The 25,033-nt window shown below is 48.2% G+C and overlaps 13 protein-coding genes across 13 annotated transcripts; 5 read left to right on the top strand and 8 right to left on the bottom strand.

Moving 5' to 3' along the window:
- Positions 1-901: 901 nt before the first annotated feature.
- On the bottom strand, positions 902-2,308 carry EURHEDRAFT_414885 (uncharacterized protein). Its single transcript, XM_040782548.1, has one exon. It carries the CDS (start codon positions 2,281-2,283, stop codon positions 1,000-1,002), a length of 1,284 nt encoding a protein of 427 aa, XP_040636624.1. The 5' UTR covers positions 2,284-2,308; the 3' UTR covers positions 902-999.
- A 150-nt stretch (positions 2,309-2,458) lies between these two features.
- Positions 2,459-3,639, bottom strand: EURHEDRAFT_388346 (oxidoreductase, short chain dehydrogenase/reductase family). The gene is made up of 4 exons (XM_040779741.1): positions 3,395-3,639; positions 3,045-3,340; positions 2,690-2,993; positions 2,459-2,639 (listed from the first exon to the last, which is right to left on the bottom strand). The coding sequence occupies exons 1-4, from the start codon at positions 3,440-3,442 to the stop codon at positions 2,550-2,552; spliced, it is 738 nt and encodes a 245-aa protein (XP_040636623.1). The 5' UTR covers positions 3,443-3,639; the 3' UTR covers positions 2,459-2,549.
- A 202-nt stretch (positions 3,640-3,841) lies between these two features.
- Positions 3,842-5,314, top strand: EURHEDRAFT_505444 (HIT finger domain protein; the record flags this gene model as incomplete). Its single annotated transcript, XM_040785836.1, has 3 exons — positions 3,842-3,894; positions 3,960-4,385; positions 4,436-5,314. 3 exons carry the CDS (start codon positions 3,842-3,844, stop codon positions 5,193-5,195), a joined length of 1,239 nt encoding a protein of 412 aa, XP_040636622.1. The 3' UTR covers positions 5,196-5,314.
- Positions 5,315-5,566: 252 nt separating this feature from the next.
- On the top strand, positions 5,567-6,844 carry EURHEDRAFT_461588 (glycoside hydrolase family 16 protein; the record flags this gene model as incomplete). The annotated part of the gene is made up of 2 exons (XM_040784727.1): positions 5,567-5,782; positions 5,864-6,844. 2 exons carry the CDS (start codon positions 5,567-5,569, stop codon positions 6,842-6,844), a joined length of 1,197 nt encoding a protein of 398 aa, XP_040636621.1.
- A 259-nt stretch (positions 6,845-7,103) lies between these two features.
- EURHEDRAFT_414882 (SUMO protease ULP1) lies at positions 7,104-11,129 on the bottom strand. The gene is made up of 3 exons (XM_040782547.1): positions 9,647-11,129; positions 8,653-9,454; positions 7,104-8,592 (listed from the first exon to the last, which is right to left on the bottom strand). Exons 1-3 carry the CDS (start codon positions 10,782-10,784, stop codon positions 7,452-7,454), a joined length of 3,081 nt encoding a protein of 1,026 aa, XP_040636620.1. The 5' UTR covers positions 10,785-11,129; the 3' UTR covers positions 7,104-7,451.
- A 236-nt stretch (positions 11,130-11,365) lies between these two features.
- On the bottom strand, positions 11,366-13,744 carry EURHEDRAFT_414880 (PAP2 domain protein). The gene is made up of 5 exons (XM_040782546.1): positions 13,376-13,744; positions 13,077-13,293; positions 12,245-13,000; positions 11,677-12,185; positions 11,366-11,622 (listed from the first exon to the last, which is right to left on the bottom strand). The coding sequence occupies exons 1-5, from the start codon at positions 13,428-13,430 to the stop codon at positions 11,546-11,548; spliced, it is 1,614 nt and encodes a 537-aa protein (XP_040636619.1). The 5' UTR covers positions 13,431-13,744; the 3' UTR covers positions 11,366-11,545.
- A 619-nt stretch (positions 13,745-14,363) lies between these two features.
- EURHEDRAFT_414878 (Rho4-like protein) lies at positions 14,364-15,840 on the top strand. The gene is made up of 3 exons (XM_040782545.1): positions 14,364-15,088; positions 15,139-15,342; positions 15,396-15,840. The coding sequence occupies exons 1-3, from the start codon at positions 14,795-14,797 to the stop codon at positions 15,786-15,788; spliced, it is 891 nt and encodes a 296-aa protein (XP_040636618.1). The 5' UTR covers positions 14,364-14,794; the 3' UTR covers positions 15,789-15,840.
- A 426-nt stretch (positions 15,841-16,266) lies between these two features.
- On the bottom strand, positions 16,267-16,872 carry EURHEDRAFT_414876 (DASH complex subunit DAD1). Its single transcript, XM_040782544.1, has 3 exons — positions 16,649-16,872; positions 16,535-16,597; positions 16,267-16,482 (listed from the first exon to the last, which is right to left on the bottom strand). Exons 1-3 carry the CDS (start codon positions 16,724-16,726, stop codon positions 16,285-16,287), a joined length of 339 nt encoding a protein of 112 aa, XP_040636617.1. The 5' UTR covers positions 16,727-16,872; the 3' UTR covers positions 16,267-16,284.
- A 78-nt stretch (positions 16,873-16,950) lies between these two features.
- Positions 16,951-17,824, top strand: EURHEDRAFT_171382 (uncharacterized protein). The gene is made up of 4 exons (XM_040777849.1): positions 16,951-17,012; positions 17,064-17,216; positions 17,357-17,570; positions 17,633-17,824. The coding sequence occupies exons 2-4, from the start codon at positions 17,195-17,197 to the stop codon at positions 17,712-17,714; spliced, it is 318 nt and encodes a 105-aa protein (XP_040636616.1). The 5' UTR covers positions 16,951-17,012; positions 17,064-17,194; the 3' UTR covers positions 17,715-17,824.
- EURHEDRAFT_171375 (uncharacterized protein) lies at positions 17,727-18,361 on the top strand. Its single transcript, XM_040777848.1, has one exon. The coding sequence runs from the start codon at positions 17,934-17,936 to the stop codon at positions 18,279-18,281; it is 348 nt and encodes a 115-aa protein (XP_040636615.1). The 5' UTR covers positions 17,727-17,933; the 3' UTR covers positions 18,282-18,361.
- A 2,781-nt stretch (positions 18,362-21,142) lies between these two features.
- On the bottom strand, positions 21,143-21,696 carry EURHEDRAFT_171335 (uncharacterized protein). The gene has a single exon (XM_040777846.1). It carries the CDS (start codon positions 21,572-21,574, stop codon positions 21,251-21,253), a length of 324 nt encoding a protein of 107 aa, XP_040636614.1. The 5' UTR covers positions 21,575-21,696; the 3' UTR covers positions 21,143-21,250.
- On the bottom strand, positions 21,697-22,384 carry EURHEDRAFT_171340 (uncharacterized protein). Its single transcript, XM_040777847.1, has 2 exons — positions 22,367-22,384; positions 21,697-22,290 (listed from the first exon to the last, which is right to left on the bottom strand). The coding sequence occupies exon 2, from the start codon at positions 22,174-22,176 to the stop codon at positions 21,820-21,822; it is 357 nt and encodes a 118-aa protein (XP_040636613.1). The 5' UTR covers positions 22,177-22,290; positions 22,367-22,384; the 3' UTR covers positions 21,697-21,819.
- A 737-nt stretch (positions 22,385-23,121) lies between these two features.
- Positions 23,122-24,989, bottom strand: EURHEDRAFT_461599 (DUF866 domain protein; the record flags this gene model as incomplete). Its single annotated transcript, XM_040784728.1, has 8 exons — positions 23,122-23,188; positions 23,247-23,402; positions 23,488-23,525; positions 24,148-24,276; positions 24,369-24,491; positions 24,544-24,609; positions 24,678-24,792; positions 24,955-24,989. 8 exons carry the CDS (start codon positions 24,987-24,989, stop codon positions 23,122-23,124), a joined length of 729 nt encoding a protein of 242 aa, XP_040636612.1.
- Between the last annotated feature and the right edge of the window lie 44 nt (positions 24,990-25,033).

Raw genomic sequence — 25,033 nt, 5'->3', positions numbered from 1 at the left:
ACATTTTGATGCTAAGCATGAAACATTCCCCTCAGCGCAATAAATGAAACCCCTCCGTGTCAAAATTACCCGCCAGAGGATACATCGATGCCTCTACTCCGTACCGTGTAGTGGTATGAAATCCTACAATCCGGCTAATTGTGATTTGTGGCTGTACCTGAGTAAACTTTCAAACAGGAAATAATCTTCTTCTGCGAACAATACAAATGCATTCTCAGCCTTATTCCCATGATTTCAACATTTCTTACATCGTACTTGATGGCTCCAACGTATTGACTGGAGCCCTCAATTGGATATGACCTGCCCCACGAGTGCCTTGTAACAAAGCCCCTCTATTCCAAGAAAATTCCCGGGAATCCGGATGCGGCATGTGCATTCTTTTTATCCGATATCAACCAGGTTGACAGCAAGTTACTAGGGAGAAATTGGTATTGCTTGCTGTACTTCATTGCGTGAATCGTAATTCTGAATGCTTGTAAGTTGTCATCACTTTCCTGTTGTCCACATGGCTGACATTAAATGAAAGACGTCTCGGGAGATCCAAAGTACCAAGTTCCACAGGAATTTCGAACGTGCCTACCCAGGAAGCCGAGGGCGATGAAGCAGCTCCAGGGAATTATAATATGAACAAGTACACATGACATAAATTCCCATGGCATTGAGCATAACCATGGTGTTAAGTTAATCATGATGCAAACCGACTTAGTCGGTACTGAGGGTAGTGGTCCCACAGCACAGACGTTACTTGTGAATATGAACTCCTGGGAGGTAAGGTGTATAAGCCCACAGCATTTAGGGCATGGATTAGACTTGTTCTACTTGCGATGTTTCGTGGGTTAGTTCCCATTAGTACAGCTTACACTTCAGCTTTACAGTGATAAGTGAATCTTGGATTTTTACAAGGAATAAAAGCATAGTTATACAGTTTCCAACTAGATACAGGAAAAAATCAAGCGGTATATTGACAGCAGTCACCATTAACTCTATCCGAATGCTTCTTCAGCTAGCTGCTAATATCATCACATCGCCACTCACTGGAACCGTATGGCGTTCTCCTGCAATAGTCAAAGACACCTCCATTACCAACCTGTGACTATGTCTGATATTATATGTGATTAGATCAGGTTGGATATAGGGATATGGTACAGAAGCAAGACGTCGATTTTTAGCTTTCAATCCATTCGAACGAAGAACCAGCTGGAACATACTGCCAATATTGACTGGACCATTATTACGAGTTTTGTCAATAAAAAACTCAATGGGGACGTCAAGATCCCGAAAAGCCCTTTCTAGATTTAGATTGTGGAGAACCGAATGGGAATCGCTCTTAGTGAGAAGTTTTCTGGCGTCGCGTGGTGCGAGGAGAGTAGTCGTTGACTTGATAGACATCTTGATCCAGTTGAGCCTGATCTTCAGCCCGACATTATGCATGTCGGTGCTGTTTGTCATTCCCTGTTGGGGTGGCAGTACAATGTTCAGGGTAAGTGGAATGGACGATGTATTATCCAGCTGGATAATGCGAGGCAAGCCGATCTCGACGCTATAGTGTGCTCTGGGCACTCTGGACGAACCCAGGAGCCTCTGCGTCTTTTGCATGAATTTTCTATCTGTACATCCCTTCCCCGGTAGCAACCACTGGCCCAGGGATCCCTGGTCGACTGTGTGTCGCTGGAGATCGCAATCGGGAAACACAACCGGGGCTTGGGGCCGCATTATGATGGGGACCGTAGCCCTACCGAACCTATACATGCCCCATTGGTGATATTGTAGCTGAGCTTCGAGATAGTACTCCACGTAGCCTTCAGAAGAGTGGTTCCAGTCGTTATTACTCGTGACAAATGTCCCGGGTAATGTGTGATGCGCGATGCCATATTTGTCCTGCGGCAAGAAGCCCTCTTCGTTATAATGGCCCCCCAGTGCTGAATCGGCCGGCTTCGTCGGAATTGGTAGCGAGAAGGACCATGAAGTCTCACTTTTGCTGCTGCTGCTGCTGCTGCTGTCTTTGGGGGCGTGTAAGGGTCCTTCGAAGAGTACTTGTGTCGTCGTCGTGCTAAAAAGGTACCAGTGTCCACGATAGTAGCCGCGGCTGCTGCTGCCATTTGGAGTGATTTTGGTCCTCACGTGTCCTACCAGCGACAGCGTCACGGTGGCTTTCGGGGCAACGATGTGCGAATGACGCAGGACTGTGCCGATGACCGTGTCCCCGGGGGCAAAGGTCCAGCCAGGGGGTGATGCCAGGTCAATCTGGAGGTCCGCGTTTCTAGTTTCTCTGGTTTGTGGCATGGTGATTCTAGGATAATAAATCTACAGTGCTCCGTATAGACCATTTGAAGGTCTTTATATAATGAACGAGACTTGGCGCACATGACACAGCCCTGTAGTGTCCGGTTAGGCGGCATTATTCATTATTGGTTAGTCGTAGATACGAGATCTACGGAGGTACATTGCAAGTGGCTATGTGCGATGTATATGAGGCAGCAGATTTATTGCTATCTGTTGTTTAAGTAACTCGCTTAGAAGTCTTCTACGGTCTTCTCCGCATGGTCATCTCACCACTTCTCCACATACGGCCGGAGATCCAATTCGAACCCAAATGTTGTCCGTGGCTGTGTATGCAGGTGCCAGTAAGAATCGGCAATCTAATAACATTAGCATCCTTTTGTGGCACATGGATCAGGTTCCCACTTACAGCCACAGGGTCAATCTTGGCATCTTCATGCTCAAAGGTCCAGCTCTTCGTCCGGGGTATATCAATGACGCCATCGAGGATGACATGCGCCACATGTACGCCTTGTGGACCAAACTCCCGTGCCAGGGACTGCGCCAACGCCCTCAGTGCAAACTTGCCGGAGGCAAAGGCCGAAAATGTTGCGGAGCCTTTCAGACTGGCGGTTGCTCCAGTGAATATCAAAGTTGGCGGGTGCTTCAATGTCGCTTCCTTAGCCTTGAGGAGGAGTGGAAGAGTACTCTGGGCGAAGAGAAAGCCCCCTTTTCTATGTACCGGTCAGCATGGTAAGTGGTACATTGTAGACAGAGGAACCAACCCTTGACTCTCATATCCTGTGGTAAACTCCTTCTCTGTCAACTCCAAGAAGGGCTTTCGGACAAACCCTCCACCGGGATTGAATACAGCCGCAACCAACGGAGAATCCGCATACTGCTGCGAGATCTTGTCAAAGGCGGCTCGGATGCTCTGCGAATCTGACAAGTCCGCGCTAAACCCTACAGCCTGACCGCCATTGGAGTTGATCTCGTTAACCACCGGCTCAAAGTTGGCGGGGTTGCGAGCTAGCAGGACAACTGAGTATGCTTGAGCGAACTTGCGGGCAATAGAGGCGCCCTATAGCTGATTAGTGTTTTGATATCGGATGAATGCTGAAGAGGTGGAACATACCGTGCCCGGACCGACTCCAGCAATGATAGCGAATGCTTTGGATGTCATCTCGAATAATAGGGAGGAAAATGAGGTCTGAACTGCAGTGGAATAGTCCTTAAGAGCAATAAGTACTCCGCACGTGCTTAGAAATGCAATGATGCAATGATGTCACCCCTGTAATTGCTCATTTCGGCGTAAAAATGCCAATTCACAATCTAAAACAGACCCCTCTTCTAGCCACGTGAAGGTGAATAATGTTCACGGTGTGCTCGGAGTTACTGTATGGTGGTGTTGCTACTTTTGGGCCAAGGCATCGATACTATTGGCCTCAGGCATTAAGGCAGTTATCATTATCGCAATTTTTCTTTTATCGCATCGAGTTCTGACCATCCCTCTGTTAACATACATTCAAAACGATTATTCTACACGTTCGCAACATAATATACCATTCTAATATTAATTGCCATGTCCGAAACCCCTGGGGGGGACCCCCTTCTCAGCGAACTCTGCACAATTTGGTGATCATCATCCATACTCCTATCATCGTCGCATCGTTTACTGACCAGGAAAAACCTATAAACAGCCACATCAACGCCCCAAAATACCGCTGTCCCCGATGCTCAACCAGAACATGCTCTCTTCCCTGCTCCCGTCGCCACAAGACATGGTCCCAATGCTCCGGTGTCCGCGATCCAGCCGCATACCTCCGCCGCAACGAGCTCGCGACTCCCTCCGCATTCGATCGCGATTTCAACTTCATCACAGGGATTGAGCGGAGTATAGAACGCGCGGATAGAGATGCAGAAAATCGTGGAGTTGCTATCGACCATCAAGCAGAGGGTGGAGAGGTGCAGGGAGATGGGAGTCGGAAGAGGAAAAGGCCGAACGAGATATTAGTTAAGGGAGAAGCTGGGTTTTTGCGCGGGGCGCAAAGTAGCGAGGTCAATGTTATTAGGGCCCCCAAGGGGATGACGAGGAATAAATTGAATACCTCCAGGTGGCATCCGAAGTATGTTTCCCTGGGTTCTGATTAGGGTGCGTTGTGCTGACTGGTCGAAGACACAAATGCTTAATCTGGACGATGGAATGGATTGCGCCTGATGGGGAAAAGAAGATCCGGACATGTTTGGAGTCATGCCGTGTTGTGGAAGCTTACAATAGGTTCTATCCTCTCCCAAAAGAAGAGCGCAACAAGGACCAAGTTCAGGATCAAGGTCAGCCACCGGAGCAGGCGCAAGAGGAGCAAAAGCAGGACAACCAGCAATCGCAAACCGAATCAGAGCCACAGCCAACAACAGAGACGAATTTCCAACCCGCCGAACAGGAGCAGCCAGTCCAACCAAAGCAAGACGAAACTCAACCAGAACCAAACGAGACACATCCTAGACCCTCGGATCCCTCCCCATCAGAGTCGCAAGAAAATGAAATAATCCCTCATCGCGACGTTTACTTCTACCTTCACCGTCCACGAACTGCCACCAAGCAACCCGTCCTGATCCCCCTACCTCCAGCCGCAACCTTTATCTCTGCTTTGCGCAAACGGACAGTCCTCGAATTCCCCACCGTCTACGTGCTACCAGATTCACCAGACGCATTGCGTTCAACAAACAAGGAGAATGCATCGTTCCGTTTGGAAGAAGAGTACATACAAACTGAAAAACCGGGGGAGGACGGAGAAATTGGTGGTATGGACGGAGAGGGCACACCAGGGATCGACAACTCAGTGTCCTCGGTTGATCTGGGACAGGTGGATGAAAAGAAAGTCCTCGAGGTCCTGAAGCAGGACCTCTTCGAACCTGATCAGGCTGCAGAACCATAAGTTACCGCGCTCTCTAAATTTTATAGAAATGGCCTCAAGATGTGCGAATTTAGTTTATGGTAGCCCTAATCTCTTCCTAGAACCTGGTCAACAATGACTAGAATCCAATTGGTCCATGCATCCTACTTTGCTTCATCGTAGTATACCCATATCATGGTACCGCCGGGTACTACATCAGCCGTTCTTGCCTATTATGACCTATTCAATCTGCTCTTTCCAAAACAGGCATACAGCTGCACCTTCCTATTTCATCCATGTCACAACTTTCCCAACATCTACCTTTCTTTTCAAATCCGTATTTGTACCCATCTTTTCCAGTTCAACCTCATCTTTCCCCTCAATCCCTTGAGCGACGCAGCTCAGTTGCAGCCATGAAGACACTCGTCTTACTGCTCAAATTCCTCATCTATGTGGCCCCCATCCTATCGCAGACCATCCCCGAAGATGACTCTTCTCCAATTTTACCCGCCACTGCTGAGAACCACAAGCACCCGCACTGCGACTGCTACTTGGTCTCCGGTCAGAATCAAGGATACTTCCAGCATTACCAACTCTGGGATTTTCGAAATGCTCCTATTCCCCGCGATGTCACGCCGGTCAAACCAGGGTCACCCGCAAACATCGTCATCCCCGACAATAGCATTGGCGGCGATATGGGAGAAAATGAGACGGTGATGGCGAGTGACAGCGTATTCGGAGCCAACGCAGTGCCACTGTCGAGATCCCATTTTGCAGCAGATTGGAATACGCAGAACTGGAATCGTCGACCTACCTCTCAGAAGCCCGTACCGATCCTCAACTCAGTTAACAACATCTTCTTCGCCCAAGACCCGCTTCTCAAGAGCAACGGTAGCAATTCAACCACCGAGTTTGGAAACACCTACCTCGTGCTTCGCACCACGCGTCTTGACAAATACAACTCAGCCGCTGAGCTCGAAAACCGTCTTACGAATGTATTCCGCTGCTCATTCCGTGTCCGTCTCCGCATGCTACCTTACGGCCGTCTTGCCAATGACGAACTAGGATGGAATCGTACGAATCACAATATCACCAATTCCATGACCCCAGGTGGACCCCCAAAGGGTGCCTGTGCTGGTATCTTCACCATCGACCCTTCAGGTGGGGAGTCGGATATCGAGATTCTAACCAAGGACCCGTCCAATATTATCCATTACGCCAACCAACCAGACTACGACTGGGAAACGGATGAGACTATCCCCGGGGCTAGTACTATCGCTGCTGTTCAGACGCCGTGGACTGAGTGGGCCACGCATCGGCTGGATTGGTTTCCTAACCTCTCTGTCTGGTACGTTGATGATCACATACACAGTTCTAAGACGTACAAGGTCCCCGATATGCCGAGTACGCTGGTTATCAACCTTTGGAGTGATGGCGGGGACTGGACTGGTGATATGAAGGTTGGAGAGAGCGCGTTTATGGGCATCGAATGGATCCAGTTGGCCTATAACATATCCGGTCAGTCCAGAGATGTGCCAGGCGGCGATCCGGGGAAAGCAAACATTTCGGGCGAGGAGAGGAAGAAAAAGAAGCAAAAAGGGGATGATGATGATGATGATGATGATGAAGGAGATTATCACGGCCATGACGAGAAATGTCGCAGACCATGCTGGTTGGACGACGTTAGGTAGATTCAAGCGCCGGCTCTTATCTACTGTCTGATGCCACCCTTCCTGTTCATGGTTACTTTAGTTCAAGACGCTTAGTTTTACAGAAATTATATATATGAACTAAGAAACATCTGTGTTCTCTTTCGGGCAGGTTATATTCAAGTCTGCCACGATTGTGTCACATATTCGGACAAGATTACAACCAACACAAATGGCTTTATCTAAATACAAAAAATACAGACTCCAAGATACATGCGAAATTAAGATCAGAATGTAAATGTCGAAAGATTGCAATGCTCATGTCGAGGGCTCGACTGACTGGGTATCAAGTTTCAAATATATCAAGTATCAAATATCAAACAGCACATGCACCGTCCAGCAAAAACAACACGAACAACACATATAAACGCCTCTTCCTGTAAATGCTATCCCGATGCTCCCTCGATGTGTATAAATTTATATAAACCCACGCTCCATGCAAATCAGATCACCGTCCAATGCTCAACCCTCACGACTCCAACAGACAACAGAGGTAAAGTGAAGAATTTAGATCAACTCAACCAGAACTTCTTTTTCTTCTTGATCATTCGCGGTTTGTTCCCACTCTTTCTTCCTTTCTTTAATGAGCTCACATCAACACCTCACCCGTCTCACCCTCGGGCTTGAAGTCCCCATCAAGGCCGCCGGCCATCAGCTCAACCACGATCTTCCGCCGCAGAAGCGGAATGTCTCTCGCCCCGTAGGACAACGGCTCAATTCCGATAGAAACGGCCTTCGCAGTTGACAATAGGAAAACACCGCAGTCGCTCCCGTTGTCTTGCTGAGGGGAGACGGTAGGGACCACCGACCACTCCTCCTCGATATACCGAGCCGAGAGTTCTCCACGCAGCCAGTCCTTGACTATGGCCACATGATGAGGCGAAGCGGAACCCAGCGAGTCGAAGTATTCTATGGATTTCTCGGTCGGCTTGACCACCATCAAAGTCCAATGGGCACTATTGTGTACGGGAATGTACACCGTGTCGACTTCAAGCAGGGCTTCTCCTCCGATCTTCGCCCGCTTGGCCCATCGGCTAACGGATGAGTAGCCTTTGTCCCTTAGGTTCGAAAAGAAAAACGTGTTGAAAGCATGGAATTTCGGCTTGTCGTGGCGTCCTGCATTGCCATTGGCTCGCCGCAAATAATCAATGAGAATAGCAAGGTATGCGTTGATGACCTCGTCATTGAGCCACCTCGCAGGCGTGTAACAGGTGGCAAGGTCCCTCTTGGTCAAAGGGTCTCCAGACAAAGTTGTGGCAATTTGGCGATTTTCCGGGGACGCCTTGGCTTCTGCCAATCGAGCCTCCCATTTCGGCGGGAGAGGTCGAACGGCGGGCCCCTCAGGACGAATCCGGGCGGGGACCTGCTTGGCCTTTTCTTCCTCTTGAATTTTACGCCATTCAACAGCAAAGATGGATTCGCTACGGCCCTGGGGAACTTTGGCACCGGGAGCAAATAGACGAACAGCAGACACAGGTCTTCCAAATGGAAAATCGGATTGGAGCCACGAGCGCAAACCAGGATCAGGAGCTTCAGGTTCTCTTTCGACGTGCTTCGGAGGTTCGTTTTCCTTTTCCTCTTCAACCAATGTTTTCATAAGCCCAGGATGCAGGTGATGGCCCACGAGAGCCGGATCGTTATCAGGAGGGGCAGACTGAAGTACAAATCGCACTTTCTTTGGCGCAGCTCGTTTCTGGCGGACAGCTTCAGTCGCGGCGAGTTCCAACCTCCTAGGAATTGGCATTAGTGAAGGTTCCTTTGGGGCTTTGACAGATCCGATGTGAGCTAACCTTTTACGATTCGGCACTGGGGCGACAGGTCCTTTCGGTTTTGTGGGTAGATCATCAAGAGTCCATTTACCAGTTTGGACAGCATGTCCCAATGAGCGGTCTAGTCGGGTGCGTGCAATGTTCCGTTTTCCAGAGCGCATATTCATTCGCCGTTTGATATTCGGGCTCAATGCCTGGAACGTGTGCCTCTTATTGATCCCGGATTTAGCACTTTGCCGCCTGCCGTCTGTCACCGCAAAAATGCCACGTTTGCGAGAAGACTCATCGCTACTGATTGGTTTCTTGAAGTCGGGAGTAACTGGTTTTGGAGCTTCACCTTCCAGCAAGGCATCGGTTGTAGCCTGGAATTGGGGGGTATCAAGAGATAATTCCGGAAAAGGATAGTCCTGCACAGTCGGAAAGCCTCTGTCTATGCGCCACTGGTTGCTTTTCAGACGTCGACGCTGCTCTTCTGGAAGCATACGCAAATTTGCTCTGGTCGGGGAGCTCGAAGTAGTGGTGTGGCTAGTCCGACGAGAGGGGGGACGAGGCTCTTCAAAAAGAGCGATGGCACGTCGTTTGAAGGTGTCAGCAAGAGCAATGGCAGTGGCGACAACGCTCTGCGTAGCTCCCCAGAGTTGGTTACTCCAGGAAAATGAAGGATGGGAGGTGTCGTCCTTTGGTTGTTCATCTTGGCCGGCCTCCAAGCTTTGCGCTTGAATACTCACGGCATCCTGTGAAGAGGTTGAAAAGGCCTGGGGCTCCGGCGCAGGGGTCGAATTGACTGGTTCTTGTGTTTTGGAAGCCGATTCCGGTGAAGTAACTAGAGTACTGTGCATCAGCGAACCATGGTCTCCTGAGAGATTCGGGTCTTGAGTAAAAAGATGGAGTCCATCTCTGGTAGGATCGGGGAAGTCAAGGAGGTCTTCTGGCCAGCTACCCGGCATACGATGATGACAAGGTTTGGGGGGTTTGTTGATGGGATCCTGGTGGGGTAGGTTTTCCGGGGCAATACCCTGATTCCGGAGAGCATCCTGGAGCTCTAACATGTCATTCCAAGCTTCATTATGCTTGGAATCGTTTGTTGTTCCCATCGGTGGAGTCTTGTTGGTCGAAAGGTTGGGTTTGAAAGGTGAGATCAGATTAGAAGAATTAATGTGTGCAAGGCTTGGCTGTTTATATAGGTTGGAGTGACTCTTTTCTTGAGCAGAGGTCGTTTGTTGAGAATCATGAGCGGGTGAAGTAGTAGCGGGATCTGAGCTACGTTGGCTTAGTTTGCGGTACTTAGGGCTAACGTAAGTCGCGGGGCGATCGATATCGATGTCGTTCAATTTCCCTTTAATGAGGGGTGTGCGCTGCAAGGAAAATTCGCGGGTTGGCTCGCGAGGATCTCCGCTAGCAGTTTGTTCAGAAGCCGCAGCAGTATTCTGTTCGGAAGTAGGCTTCGCAGCAGTCTCGTCACTAGCAGGACCGGTCGCCGAGTTCGTAAGTGCGGGTATAGGAGGAGCAGGTTTGAACAATTGCCGATTGACAGGGGGGTCAAGAGTTGGAAGATCGTGAACATGATTGAGTTCCAGTGAAGGATATCCATTCAGGGTAAAGTGATTATTATTCGACTGAATGCCAGGCTGACGGTTAGACGTGGGCAAAATTCGGAAGTTGCGATTCATGCCAACCAAGGCGGGCTTGTAAGGAGTACCGAGCTTCGCCTGCATGGCCAACGGGAGACGCTTCAAGTGACCTTGTTTAACAGAGGCGCGATTTTTTGGGGAGAAACGATGGGGTTGGAAGATAGTTCTGCGGTTCGGTAACCCCGATGAGGGTTTGTTGTTATTGTCGTTGCCGTCAGGCTTGACGTAACCAGCGGTGGAGCTCAGAACAGGGCGGTCATTCGTAAAAGAGGGCCGGGGGGAGTTGTTAAAGGTCTTATTTGTGGCTTGCTCGACACGCCGTGAGCCATGTTGAGAAGGTTGCTGCTCGAAGACGAACTGGCGCTGGTGGTTTGCGGCGGGCATTGGACTGATGTCCATGGGATCGCCGGGTGAATAAACGAGAGCAGGATTCAGACGCGGGGCATCCGGGGAAAGCAAAGCGACATCGTTCATAACTTCGTCCCCCATTTCCCGCTGCTGGGTCGCAACGACGCCAGTCATGGTGCCAGTATTGATAGAATATTGTTCGGACAAAGAGCTTGCTGCAATTGTGAAGAGGCGGTCGGTCGGTGAAGGATGAAAATTGTCGAAGTCGTTGCAAATGTGGCAAAAAGGCGAGTAAGAAGGTGAATAACAACAGGAGGGCGAAGTTGACGGGAATGAGGGGGGACCGTAGGCAAGCTTGGTGAATTAGTTTGAGGCGAAATCAAAACAGCCGAATCGGGAAAGCACAGTCACGCGTAATTGGCATGGTCTGTGAGTTGTACGGTTCGTGGCCGGGAGTCGCAGTATATGCGCTGGTAATATTCGAGAGATGGTGGTTCAATTGGGCGTGGATGGTGGCAGGCCTCCCGAGGGGCAAAGATGATGAAGCTGGGGAATTAATATGCGACGGGGAAAATTGAAGCCAAAGAAAGCTGGAGATACCCGCGCGGGATCTGCCGCGTTTATTGCCGCGCGGTTGTTGCTGTCAGCATATTGTACCTTACAGAGCACATATTTATTATTGCAGCTATTATTACTATTTGTTTCTTTTTGTTGTTGACTGATTTTTCAAGCTATAAACAAGGATGTATGCCTCTCCAAGAACCAATCTTCCGTAACTCAACTCTGAAATCGTTAGATACATGACTTTCTTTCCCCGCCAATATCTAGCAAAATATGTGCCAATAATAATTCACCAGCCCAGCCAGCTGGACAAAGAATCGAAGTAAAAAATTTGCTGATTTTCCAATGGAGCCTCTCTGTCGAGTTATACTGCATTATTTCGCTTTGATCATACCCAATCCCACCAGTTCGAACACAAGGGGTGCTCCCTCGACAGCAAGCGCCGCAATACCTAAAATAGCTATTAGAAATTTCTCATGGTCCCAGTATCGGTCAAGATACTCACCAGAATACACTATCAATTTGGTAATCACCTCCACATCGTACCGCACACGCGGTCGCTTAATCTGCCGAAACATTTCGGCCTCATCCGGTGGCTCTTCGTAGGGAGGAAAGGGCACGGGCGGGGACGAGCGGTCTGTCCGGTCCCCATCGGTCCCGGGATCATGAGGGCTATTGTAGCGAGGAGTGCCCGTTCCCATCATATTTTCATAGTCATTCAGTTTGGTCGCTCTGCGCGCTAGCGAAGGTTGCCGTCCGTCCACTGCTGCGGAGACTCCGTGCTTGCTGTCCGCTTCTTCCAACACAGGTGATGGTCGGTTACCACCTGAACGACTTTCCCGTCGGCGCTTCTCGCGATATGCTAGGGTTTCGTATGCATCAGCCTCGGATTGCGGACCGATAGAGACAGCCCGTCGTCGAGCTTGGCTAATATTTGTAAGAATGGAAGGGATTTCCGAGAATTTTGGAAGTACTTCGTCATCGGTGAGCTGTGCGGGGACCGTGGAATATTGTCTTGGGCACGTTAGTATACAAGTATACAAGATTGAATGGTTATAATGAGTAAGACTTACGAGGCGTTGGTGAAGAACCTTCGAGGAAGAATGAGACCCAGTTTCTCCAGTCCTCGGAAGACGGGAGGCAGGATGCGCAGTAAAAAGGGCTTCATGATTTCTTTCCATGCGAATATGAGTACCACGCCGAGAATCATGCGCAAGACAGTCTTGACTGTGCCCGAGTCTTCATACTCATACGAAGGATCGGCCCATAAAATTCCGGACTGCGCAGAATGCCAGAAAGCCACTTCAATGCCCAGCATGACCCCCGCAAAAGCCACGCTATCATCGAAGCATGGACAGTCATCTGCAGGTTCGGGGTGGATGCGAACCAGAGCCAGAATCACAAGTACCAGCAGCAAGACCTGCAAGCCAGTTGCCGAGGCTAACGATTCTTCAAAAAACGGCTCGTATGCGAATTGAATAAATCCAATCAAGGCACCCAGCAGGCACCCAATAATCACATCAAAGAAACCATGCATACCGCAGTACAAGCGGCCAAGCACTACGGAGGTCACGTAAACCCACGTCAGGGCTTGGAGCGCCAAGTTCAGACGCGGGCCCAGAGTCGACTCAGGTGAATTAAGCAATCCGAGACAGTATACCGCAACCGATACCGCATTTGTGGAGTGAGTCGAAGGGAAGCCGTATTCCAAAGCGGCGGAGCCGGACATGGTGATACGCTGAAGCGGGGGCGATAACGGCCGCGGAAGACATAGTAGGTCCTTCACGAAACCACTGAAAAAAACGCCCGAAGCCAACATGTGTACCAGCCTATTGCAGGCAAATGTTAGTCGCTGACCGTCGCATGACCGTTCTTTTATCCGGGTTTTTCCAAAGCAACACCTACCCTCGACCCATGGTTATTTGACCGCTCCAAATCAATATCGGCAAGAATATCATGAAAAAGGTATGGGTGCCGAGATTTGCGGTGAAGGCGAAATAGGAATCTAGCGACGGCGTCCGGATTCTTTCCTGGAACCAGGCCAGGTAGGGCGTTTCATAGCGCACGAGAGGAAGAAGTTTCTGTCGGGGCCAATAACGCCAGGACGGCAGCTGGTAGCGGTCTGTTGTCGTTGTCGTCGCGTCAGCATATAATCCACATCTGTAGCAATGTTGCAACAAACATAGAAAGGAGTCATTGCGTACAATGATCGAGGCTTCTCAGCCCGGCATCTGGCTGGCCGTTTGTCCCCTGAGCCATACTGGTAAAATGCCGAGGCCGTGGATATTAGAACGATGCGAAAATTGCGGTCTCCCCCATAGAGTTGCTGCGTAGTTAAGGCGAAGAACGGGCTCGTTTATGGCGCACGAGGGGCCATCGAGGCAATCAACAAAAAAATCGTACGGAAGCAGCTGAGTAAAAGCGCGCCGTCGAACATATGGAGGGACCGAGGAATGAATGTCATATTGGGCTTTTCTTTGCGGCCCCTATAGTGTGCTTAGTCAGCTATACGAATACGACAGGTTTGCACAACGACGATCGACGATAGAGTAATAGTACTCCGTAGAAAGGATATGAGTACGGAGTATGAGTACTTGTAAGTTATCCTAATTCATCCTTATGACAGCATTTCAGTATGTTTGACCCAGATGAGTCATGCGCAGAACGCCCATGTCAGCCATAGTATGGTTCTTCGGCACTTGGTCTGCATTGAAACAACGATTTGTCTCACAACAAGTTTATCGTAGTCTATTTCATTCCGTTTGGTCTACTATTCTATCTCTAATCTACAGTGTATGAATCTCCGCTTCCTCATTGGTCAGTTGAAACCCGATGTAAGAACCTCTACAAAGCAATTGTCCAGGCCCTACGAAGTAGTTACAAGTACTTCCTGTATCAAACAACACTGCATGCATTGATTAATCTCACAAATCCACCCGGTAACCGGCCAGCTGAATTGTGGAGCAGCAAGACAAATGGCTCATCCGGACAGTCAGGGAAGGCCCGCCGTCGAGGATAGATGAAGCACCATCCACGATGGTTGGCTGAGATCCAGATTGGATTATGGAGCAAAACACCAGACACTAACCGAATCGCGTCTTCAGATCAGGGTTGAGGATCCTCAGGACGTCTGTTTCGTGGTAAATAAGAAACCAAATCGTGTTGTTGGAAGCTGGAAGTGGCAGGACTAAAAATATCCGGAAGCGTCATCAGCGGTTGCCATGGCAGCCCGTAAACATACTGGATGGCAACTATCAAAGGCACTTCTCTCTTTCTCTTTGGAATTTCTTGATTCTTTCTCTTTCCCTTACACTGTGCTTTACTCAGCCTCTACTTTAATTACATTCTTCATCTGGAACCGACCGGTGATAATAATCGATAGCCGAATCTCTCTTTCCGTCCCTCGAACCACGGTTGACCTGTCGCATACCCTCCAATAACGACCTGCACGTTATTCCCCGATCTACTGTTCCCTATCTGGGAAACATCCAGTCGACAGTTTCTACTTCTTCATATTTTGAATAGAAAAAAAAAATCTACCAGAAACAATTCAGACCGACAGTCCACCTGCGAATTGGGCCAGAAACCAGCCAACCAACCAAGCGACGAGTTCTCCTGCCAGCATGTCAGGCCAGATGTACGACGACCAATTCTACGCGACCTCACAACGTCAGTCCCTCACAGCCACCCCTCCTCCTGCATCAGTCCCGCGCCACAGTCGAGTCCGCAGCCAGAGCGTGAGAGTTAGCAACGGAACCGTCAGCACAGATACCAGCATTGCGTCGAGTGGAAGAATGTCCGAGGCAACCAATCTGACGCAGCCACCTGCTTATTCGAAGAAGTTCGTCGTTGTGGGAGATGGAGGTTGCGGCAAGACTTGTCTGTTAATCAGTTATTCGCAAGGATACTTTCCAGAGGTATGGCATATATGAATCAAGGCGATAGGTGCGGGGCTAACGTGTCGCAGAAATACGTCCCTACCGTCTTCGAAAACTACATCACTCAGACTGCTCATCGGCCATCGGGAAAGACAGTCGAATTGGCTCTATGGGATACAGCTGGACAAGAAGAATATGATCGGTTGCGTCCATTGTCATATCCCGAAACTGATCTGTTGTTTGTCTGCTTTGCCATTGACTGTCCGGCATCGCTAGAGAATGTCATTGACAAGGTGAGTATCGTCCCATACTACTCAACTAGTAGTATGACGCTAACTATGTGTAGTGGTATCCTGAGGTCCTTCATTTCTGCCCGACAACACCCATTATCCTGGTCGGTTTGAAGTCGGACCTCCGCAGCAAGCGAACATGCATTGAGCTTCTCAAAACCCAAGGCTTGACCCCCGTGACTCCAGAACAGGGCGAGACAGTGGCTCGACGAATGAATGCCTCCTACATCGAATGCAGCAGTAAGGAGATGCGTGGAGTGGACGAGGTCTTTGCTCTTGCGGTGCATACGGCCATCTCGCAAGAAGAGCAGTGGGTATCGAGCAGCCGTCCTAGTGCGACTACCACTGGAAAATCTGGCGGCGGCGGTAGCGCCAATGCCGGTGGTAGTGGTGGGGGAGGAGGAATGGGAGGCAAGAAAATCAAGAAGCGCTCTTGCAAGATTCTGTGATGCGTTCTCGTCTCTTTTCTTGTTTCCGCCTGTTTGTTTGTTTTTTTTTTTTTTTTTTTTTTTTTTTTTTTTTTTTTTTTTTTTTTTTTTTTTTTTTTATCCTTTGATTCCCCGATTGGCCGGATCTAAGCCTGGTTGCTTTGATGGCCCGCTTGCCAACTAGATTTGACACGCGAGAGGTTGATGCAAGCTCATTCCTGTCTGACATGCCGGTTGAGGTGGTTTTCTGATTTATGTCTTTTTTCTTTTTCCCATTTCCTTTTTCCCAGCTTTCCCTCTTTATTACATATTTACCCTGTTATGACCCTTCCTTGTCTCATATGTTATTGATGTCAATCATGAAATGGTCTGCAGGCCACCCTCTTGCATGGGAACAGGTGTTTATTGGCTTATTGGCGCAAAGAAAACCCATGTCATGATAAATGGATGAAATGAATATTGGTATCATAGAATAAATGTCAAATCATACATATATCATAGCCTTTCGCACTGTTCATTACTTCGTAACCGTATCCTCCTCTTCATAACTCATATCTTGGCTGTGACTCGGGCTATGACCGGGAGTGTGACTCTGCCCGGCCTCTTCTTGACCCTGGTCCGGTGCGTTCGCTTCTGCTTCTTGGACACCCGGACGGCCCATGAAGTTCTCAAATTGAGACCAAAGAGCCTCAACGGAACCGAACTCGTTCCCAACCTTCGTTTATCAGCTTCGCTATCTCGTCAGATGTGGGTGTGGGACTGCATACGGCAATCACACTCTCCAAGTTCCGGTTCAGCCGGTTGATGTTTTGGAGGACTTGCTCCATGCCCTATTTTTGTTAGTATACAGATGTAAACAGTGTATATGAATGAGGCCTTACTACAGCGATTTCCCGAACGAGTCCTTCGCGTTGTTGTTCGAAGACGGTGGGGGATGATGCTCGTCTTTCGAAGGCCATTTTCTCTTATTTTCGAGAGAAAAGAAGGTAATATATCAAAGAAGAGAATTTGTAGTAAGATTTGATACAAATTCAATAGATTAAGGGCTTAGTGTATCCTGTCACTGGTTATGGGCGTTATTGGCGATAAAAGACGAGTGTGTCACGTGCTTGTGGTGTATTTGTGCAATAATACCGAAATATGTGCCATATTTCGGTACTATATTTTACAGCCTACATCATTTCCTCTTCGGGCTTCTTCAACGCCTGTTCATGCAGAACAGGTCGCTAAGATGACTACAAAAAGGTACACGAAAGCCTCTAACTTAGGCGATAATTCCGCAAAACGATGACGCAGACTAGAAGATGAAGCTTCCCAACCGAGTTCTTTGCCAGTCAGACCATATACAGAAGCGTTGATGCTCCTACAATCACTTAGAAAGTGGACGCCTAGGAATCTTGAGGTTACCAGACTGAGTTTAATTGATAATGCTTCGCATGGATTTTGCAGGTGACTATATTCCCAAATATGCTTACACGAGTTTGCCTCTATACTCAGCTGTATCGTCATTTGTTCGTCGAAGATCGTGATCAAGGTACTCGGTCTTTCCCTTGGTGAGAGCCAGGATGCTAATTTAATTACTATAGCAGCTTTCGAAAGATCTGCTGTGTTTCTATACCATCCAAGCAGAGAAAATCTCGTCATGGGCCCCAATATCCCGGATGGTACTCCTTTCAGCCGCCTATTCGCCCACTTTAACCGAGTCCTTCTACGACAAAATACGTCAAAATTCCTTGTTAGTTGTTCAAGCCTCCTTATGAGACTTGTGGCAATCATATCTGGTTTTGAAGCTGCTGGAAATTTGTAAGTTATACACTTATGAGTTAGCAAGTAGCTGCTGGCATTGAACAAGTTCATTTTCCCAGATGCAAGGATACGCTTCAATATTCCAGATCTATTAGCACGTGGGATACTTCGGACTCACGGTGCTTATGTGAAGTTCTGTGAAGGTCGAGCTATAAGTATCCCGCTTATAATCTTCTCAGTCAGTTCCTTGTTCCTTCCCTTTGACTTACACTCCGCTATCTTCCTATATTGAGCTGAACAGGATTGCTCGCTGGATATCGCCAAGGGGTTTCCCAAGCAACTTATAAAAATCGGGATTAGTGGAAGAAGATGGAGTAAACTCTCGTCGGGGCGGCCAGACAAAAGCAGTTTCCAGAGTGAATGACTAGCATGCGCAGAAAATCGCTACACGTGTCAGTATCGCAATTAGTTTTTGAGATAGCCACGACCCTTACGGATGGCCTATCTAGATCTTCTGGCGACACGTTTTTTCGACAAGGAGCACTTACCTGGAAGCTGGGAACTAGGTCTAAATCTAATCAGTTCTCAACTAATCAAGAAGCAGTCTTTAATCGATTTTCCAGGGCAATCAGCGTTGACGTGCTGAGGCACTTTGAAAGCCCCAGAATCCCAATCTTATGCGGAAACCCGTTCCGGATCTTATTTGAAAGATTTGTCAGAGCCACCAGTACTTGGAGCCTTAATTTTCATGGCGCAGTCAAGTACTAGGAGGGAGAGCTTCAAATAGTGATGATTCCAATTCCTTAAATGAGGACCAGCAGGAGCCTGTTTCCAGGAATTGTCTTGGGGCTCATCTCTGGCATTCTCCTGAACAGCATGCTGCCCCAGGTCAACAACAATTACCAGGTTGCTTGGCGCGCTGCAGACATCATAATATCTTAGATATAAGTAAGCTGGCCATAATAGGGAGCCCGTAAATATCCATCCCATTGTCTATCTTGTCAATTACAAGGTTTCTGCGAACACCGATGGTGGGATTGTCATACAAGATCAAGCAACTGGGATCAACCTAGCTCGGGAAAACCTCAGTGATCTCATGCGAGGTGTATCCCAATAGCTCACTTTAAACGACCATCAATAATTTGCATGTTTTCTCTCAGACAAAGAGGCACCACGCCGCGAAAAACACTGGTCGGCGGGAATCCAGTGCTATCCGTAAAGGCCAAGAGGGCTAGGGAAGTCCTGGGCCAATCTATGACCAATTGCATGGGTGTTATGACAGGTGGTTGGAAATAACACGAGGCCTGGTGCCTCATTATCCACGATACCTTCACGAGCCATCCACATGCCACAGTACTGTTCCGCTCTTTGTCCTTCAATTTGAAGCAGAAGGAGGGCCGGGTTGAAGGCTCAGATGCCATTCTCATCTCTCTTTGCAGAAGACCAGAAAACTACAAGGCCCATATTAGGTATTTGGGTTACTGGAATACCATACAGGGGTGATAACAAAGTATGCGGATATCCCATTGGCAGCTTATTCGCATCAAGCAGTCTTTGCTTACAGACAGAAAGTTGTTCATTTACGGTACAAAGTTGTGTCGCTTTCGTCATTTCGAAGAGTCGTGGTTCTATCTGTTCATCTTCGACAGCGTGATATATTGTACAATATTTTGGTTACTCTGTAATTCAATCAATGTCGACTGGCAACGACGCCGTTGGCGAACCAGGAGAGATCAACCATTCGGAACTGTGAAGTATGGCCGCATTGACTCAATCAGAATGGATAGAGAAACGACACCCTCCTGCATCAGAAATGACTAGACAGCCAGGAAAAGCAAATGGGTCTAGAAGTCCCGGGTGTCTGATCGTTCACAATAGGGTGAAAGGTGCCGTCAGCATTCTTCACCTCTCAGTACCTTGAGAATGTGGACGAAGCGTGATTGTACTCAACCAAGTGCCTGGTAGCTTCGAGCTCTGTTCCCTTCAGCTTGAAGCACGGTAGGGTCAAGTTGAAGGGCTAAAATCATTTTCCCTCTCCCACAATACCTCCAAGTCAAGGGAAGTCCAAGTGGGGACCATGGAACTGGCAGTGGCCCTTTGTTTTCCTTGCAATATACCGGGGACGATCGTCGTCTCGCCCACAAAATTTGATAGTCAGAAATCGTCTGCTCGTGATCTGGGAAGCAAATTTTTATTGGACTAGGACCCATATCTTCAACAAGTCGATTCATCTGCCCCGTCTTCTTTTGATCTTCACACAGTGAGTTTGTTGTTGAATAACCCAAAATATATACTCCATTCGAAAATGAACGGCGTTGACTGCCAAAGATATTAGGGTTGCATGCTGAAGATAAGCCATTGCATTACAGTCTAGAACTCGAGATTTTATCCACAATTACTCACCTTGCTCTTCACTAGGACAAACTACCACTTTGTTGGAGAAAATGATTTCCCTTTGCCACCGGAACCATAAGGTATTCTCACAGCATCGTAATCCCTATTTGCGCATTCCCGATTCCTTAGTTACTTGGCTTGCTCGGTCAATCTCGCGGGCCCCCTACAACCCCTCATAACAGAGATCAGCATGTTCCAAGAGTAAACAGTATGGCCCAGTGTACGATGTCGGTGATGGCGTCGACTACGCTAGTCACTACCACGGCCGCCATAGACCTCCTTATCGGCTCCAGTCTCTGCATGCCCCCCTCCGCCTATATACGGACCTTCCCCACGGGGCACTACCAAGCTTTCCGTCGATTTGAACGTACCACAGAATTCACAACCTATTGGCTTACAACAAGCGCCAATAAGAAACAATCTTTCCTGATTCGGAACCAGGAGGAGTGATGATCGTTGGCTCAACGCTCGTCTTAAGATATGTTAATGCAAAGCACTGTTGTAGATTTCCTAACTATATGTATAGAAGCCACGAAGTTATACGCAATGAATGCATTCTAATCTATTCAAATGATTCAAACACCGTCTATATATCTGCCCGTGCACTACATAGTCAAGACAATTCATCCACTACTCCGTACCCTGGACCCTCTCCCAGAGACCATCACTCCCAACATCAATTCTCACAACACCTTCCTGACCAAACCGCGGTAGTCGCCCTCACGGATCACTCGGCTACCAGGACAAAATGTGCTAGGTACAGTACGTGGCCTCGGTGGTGGAGAGGAACGTTTCCAAGGAGCGACGGGGAGTTGATCGCGATGGTCCGTGGAATATCCCGTGGGCAGTCTTTCATGCGCCAATGGTTGCTTTTTTCCTCCGTAGCACTAGGAGAGGGCTATTGATGTACATCAAGTACATGCCCCTATCATCTATGCAACGGCTGGCATAGCGTGTGTATTGTATGTGTATTGTCATATGCAGTCCCTCCATGTAAAATATTACACACAAAACCAAAGATCAAATCAATCTGTCCTCTGCGAAAACCCCATCCATCCCGTACCACGGAACCAATCCAACGACTTACGACTAGTTTCTATTAAAAACCTGTTTTCCAATATCCAGTGACCGCCAATTTCAACCAGCCAAACAATTCAAGTTTTTTCTCGAAGCGAAGAAAGAAATCCGGCGGACTCCCGAGGCCGAGGAGGGACTAAAGTCGAGCCCTGGATTTGGATCTGCGGGATCCACCGGTTCATTGTAGGCTGGGATTGATTTGGTATTGGTATGTGCTGAGTTTGGGTCAGGGACTAGTGAGGGGACTATCGTGCACTAAGGGTTCTCTATGGAGTGCAGAGTACTACTGTGTAATGAGTTTTAGGTCTAGAAGAGTCGTCTGAGTATTCAGCTGAACGGGATGTAGAAAGAAACCAGAGAAATGTTTGTACTCCATGGCCGTGTATATACATGTATTCCAACAAAAGGGTATCAAAGGAATGAATCATCCAACATAAACCGCCCACCCAACACCAAAAGAAAAGTAAAGGAAAAAAAACCCAAAAGAAAAACGAAAGCAACGTAATCATCTCACGTGTCCAAAACCCATTCTCGAATCCGTCAAAGTTTAACCCGAGCGTGACCCATGGAATATTTTTGCCTTTTCCCATCACCGTAGCCGAAAGACAAAAAAGAACCGAAAAGGAGCAGCAGCAGCTGTGGGAAAGGGGAATGTTTGGGGAACTTTCGGCGTTCCCAAGAATAGCAAAGGCGTTGTATGTGTGTGTGTGTGTGTATGTGTATGCGTGTCTCTATACAGCAACATATTGACTCGTCAGATCGTAAGGCGCGCATATATACAAATATATATATGTATGCACAATGCAAGCAGGCAGGTAACAGGCAAGGTAAACAGTCACGACGCACGCCGCGAGCCGAGAATAGTATTGCTGAGGCGTTTCCACCGTGACGAGGAGGTGTTTGGGGGCGAAGATGTTGCTGATGTTGGCCCCGATGCTGACGACCCCGACGACGAACTTGACGGTGCAGATGTTGATGAGGAGAAGATAGTTGACGACGATGCGTAGGTTGGCATTTTGTCGACTAGACTGGCTTTGCTGGAGGAGAATGTGGAGGAGCGTGACCGGAAACCTATCGAGGCCTCGTGGTGTGCTAGGACATCTTCGAGGCGGACGTCGAAGGAGGACATGTGCTTAGGAGAGGCGCCGGGGTTGTCATCTTCAGGGAAGATTTCAACAAACTTGGAGGGCATTTTGTTGTTTTATCGAGAGTTCATTCAGTGTGTATTGACTGTTGTATGTTGTGTTGAGAGTTAAGAGTAGAGAGAGGGAGAATAAAAGGAAGTGTAGTCAGGCTGAGTCGAAGGCTGAGGAGGATGAGGATGAGAATGAGGGCGAGAATAAGCAACGGCCCCAAGACCGACAGGGACAGGGTATATGTACGTTGAGATACCCTGAATGTACGTACTCCCCAGAGCTAGACAGAATAAGAATAGAACGGCGTTTGAGGGCTGCCCCATGGTTCCAGCGCCTATCCCTATTATTGTTTGAATTTCCCCGGTCGAACCATATTTTTCTTTTCCCTTTTTCCTCTCAAAGGCATGATCGACTGCCCCTCGTCCTCTTATCACTAGTACATAGTACACAGCACTGCAAGTATTGTAGAGTACTTGTACAGCGCAAGGGTTCCCACACATATCTAGCGAAACATGAAAATCTTTTTCTGCACATGCACACTACTAACAAGAAATATGACGTCGGAGGGGTTGGCGGTCTATGCGCAACTATGTATAGGTACATCCCAAGACACAGCAGATCTATGGGGAACATATGGAGGGCTTATAGCGAAGGATGTCACTCTACACACATGGGCCATGACGTTAGTTTGCAGGGCTGGAGACCTGTGATTGACTGGATTTTTGTGTGAAGGAATGGTGGAGGGTTTACGTGGAGATAAAATACACTTAATAGATAGACGGATAGATAGACACTGATAGCAGCCCTTCGAATTGTACTGTCAACAGTGGCAAGCTTACGACTCCGCTATGGAGTAATACTTATACATATGTAGTAGGAATGGGAAGTCATCAGATGTGATCACTTTTGCCTTGAACGCCATTGCCAGGAATAGAACATGACACACATAATAGTAAAAATCAGAAAGAAAAAAAAAATCCCCCATGATGAGTGTATATGCACTACTTCAGCCCCAACTCCGTCATTTCAACACTGTCCGCCGACCCCATCCACAGGATATTGTTACACCTGCAGTCCATTAGTATACGTACACCCTAATCACCCATCTCCAGTAAAGGAAGCATACCGAATCAACACCAACCCCAACGATCCCGTGTTCTTCCCATCGATAAACTCCTCCGTATCCCGCAGCAGCACGTTCATGTAAGAGTCGATGCTCTCCAGTGTGCCCTTGTATTCCGTCTGGCCCCATTTCAGGCGCACGATCATTTCTGTTCCGACTCTGTCATCCTCGTTAGTCTCTGCTCTGGTTCTTCGGTTGTGGTCGTGTTCGCGTCCGTGACGGAGAGAGGAGAGAGTCGGCGTACCTAGCCTGCAAATACGGCCGCGGGTTGACGGGTTGAAACTGTGTATCATTAGTTTCTGTCTTCCATGTTGCATAAATATAATAAATCAAAGAAAAGGTGGACTAACACTCATCCTGACGGTGAAGATCTGTTATCCTGTCTCGTCCGACCACCGCGTGTGCAATTCGTATCGTATAGACAATTCAACCACAGTATCGCTATACAAAGCCCTCCACGGTCGGAATCGAAAATCGCTTGCCGGTCGCGTGCTCGTTGGGAGGAATGGTGAGGGTGGTTGGTATCTGTTGCTGGCTGTTGGCGCAGTCAAGAGCTGCGAAAGATGTTGCTTGAGGCAGTTGGCCAATCACAGAGAAGAATTTTACACCGCCTTGGAGCTTTGTAGATGGGCATACAGAGGACTCCGTGTACAAAGTACCGAGCTTTCTTCTCTATTTATTAGGTTCGTTTTTTTTTTTTTTTTTTTTTTTTTTTTTTGTTTCTTTTGGTTTGTTTATTTTATACTGTTGCTCTCTTGTGTGGGGCTAACACCGTTGATAATCGCGTCAATTCCTCGTGAGTAGTCATACAAGACAACACTCTCAAACCGACTAGAAGTACACAGCCAGACTCCCAACTCCATAAATGTTCCCGTTTTATTTCTCATGACAATTACGCCTTCACAATGTCCCAATTAATCTCCTTAACAGAAACCTCATCCCCCGCCTTCTCATCATAATCATACCACTCATCCGACAGATCAATACCGGTAAACGGCGTCGACGACTCGGTTCCTTTGGCTTCCCATTCTCCCTGTATGCATGTGAGCTTCCACATTTCTTAGGTGCCCTGCTGTCCTTGCTTTGCTGGTACGGTATGGTAGAGAGGGAGACGCAGAAACGTACATCCGGCTTGAATTCGATAAATTCCAACCCGCGACAATCGAGATCGATGATCTTCTGACCGTTGCGCTTTTCGTCGGCTTCGTAGGCGTTCGGGCCGGCTGTCACAGTGGCAGAGTGTGTTTTCTGGTTTGTCAGTTACCCCGGCAAAACGCTCAGCAGGCGCAAGAGGGAGTACCTGACACAGCTTGCACTTCCACACAAAGTTGGCTTCTCCGCGACTTCCGGGGATTTCATGCTGTTCCTGTACCAACTTGTTATTATCTTTTACTCCAGGGATTAATGTTGATGTGGTATGTAGAGGATACGTACAAACCGCGTAAAACTGATCCAGTTCGGATGCACCTCTCGACACGACGTACATTGTACCTTGAACGTGTAAAAATAAGGATCATCCTCTGTGTCCTGAGGGCGGAGTTGGTTGACTCTATGGCACGTTAGCTCTTTGCACCACAAAAGAAGAAGAAAAAAAAAAATGGACGAATTGATGCGGGGAGAAGATCCCACATGAACAGCACGATTTACTCCCACGGTGGAGTACGAGGACCTTGAGAATAAATAGAAATAAAGAAGGAATCCAATTACTTACCCTGAGAGCTCTGCAGAAAGCACAAGTGACAGCATTGTGTTGGCTGTGTATTGTCGGTCTGATGTACAAGTCCAAGTTT

The sequence above is a fragment of the Aspergillus ruber genome, assembly GCF_000600275.1.
Source record: "Aspergillus ruber CBS 135680 unplaced genomic scaffold scaffold00024, whole genome shotgun sequence".
NCBI classification, from domain to species: Eukaryota; Fungi; Ascomycota; class Eurotiomycetes; order Eurotiales; family Aspergillaceae; genus Aspergillus; species Aspergillus ruber.
This window is presented reverse-complemented; position numbering and strand designations above follow the sequence as displayed.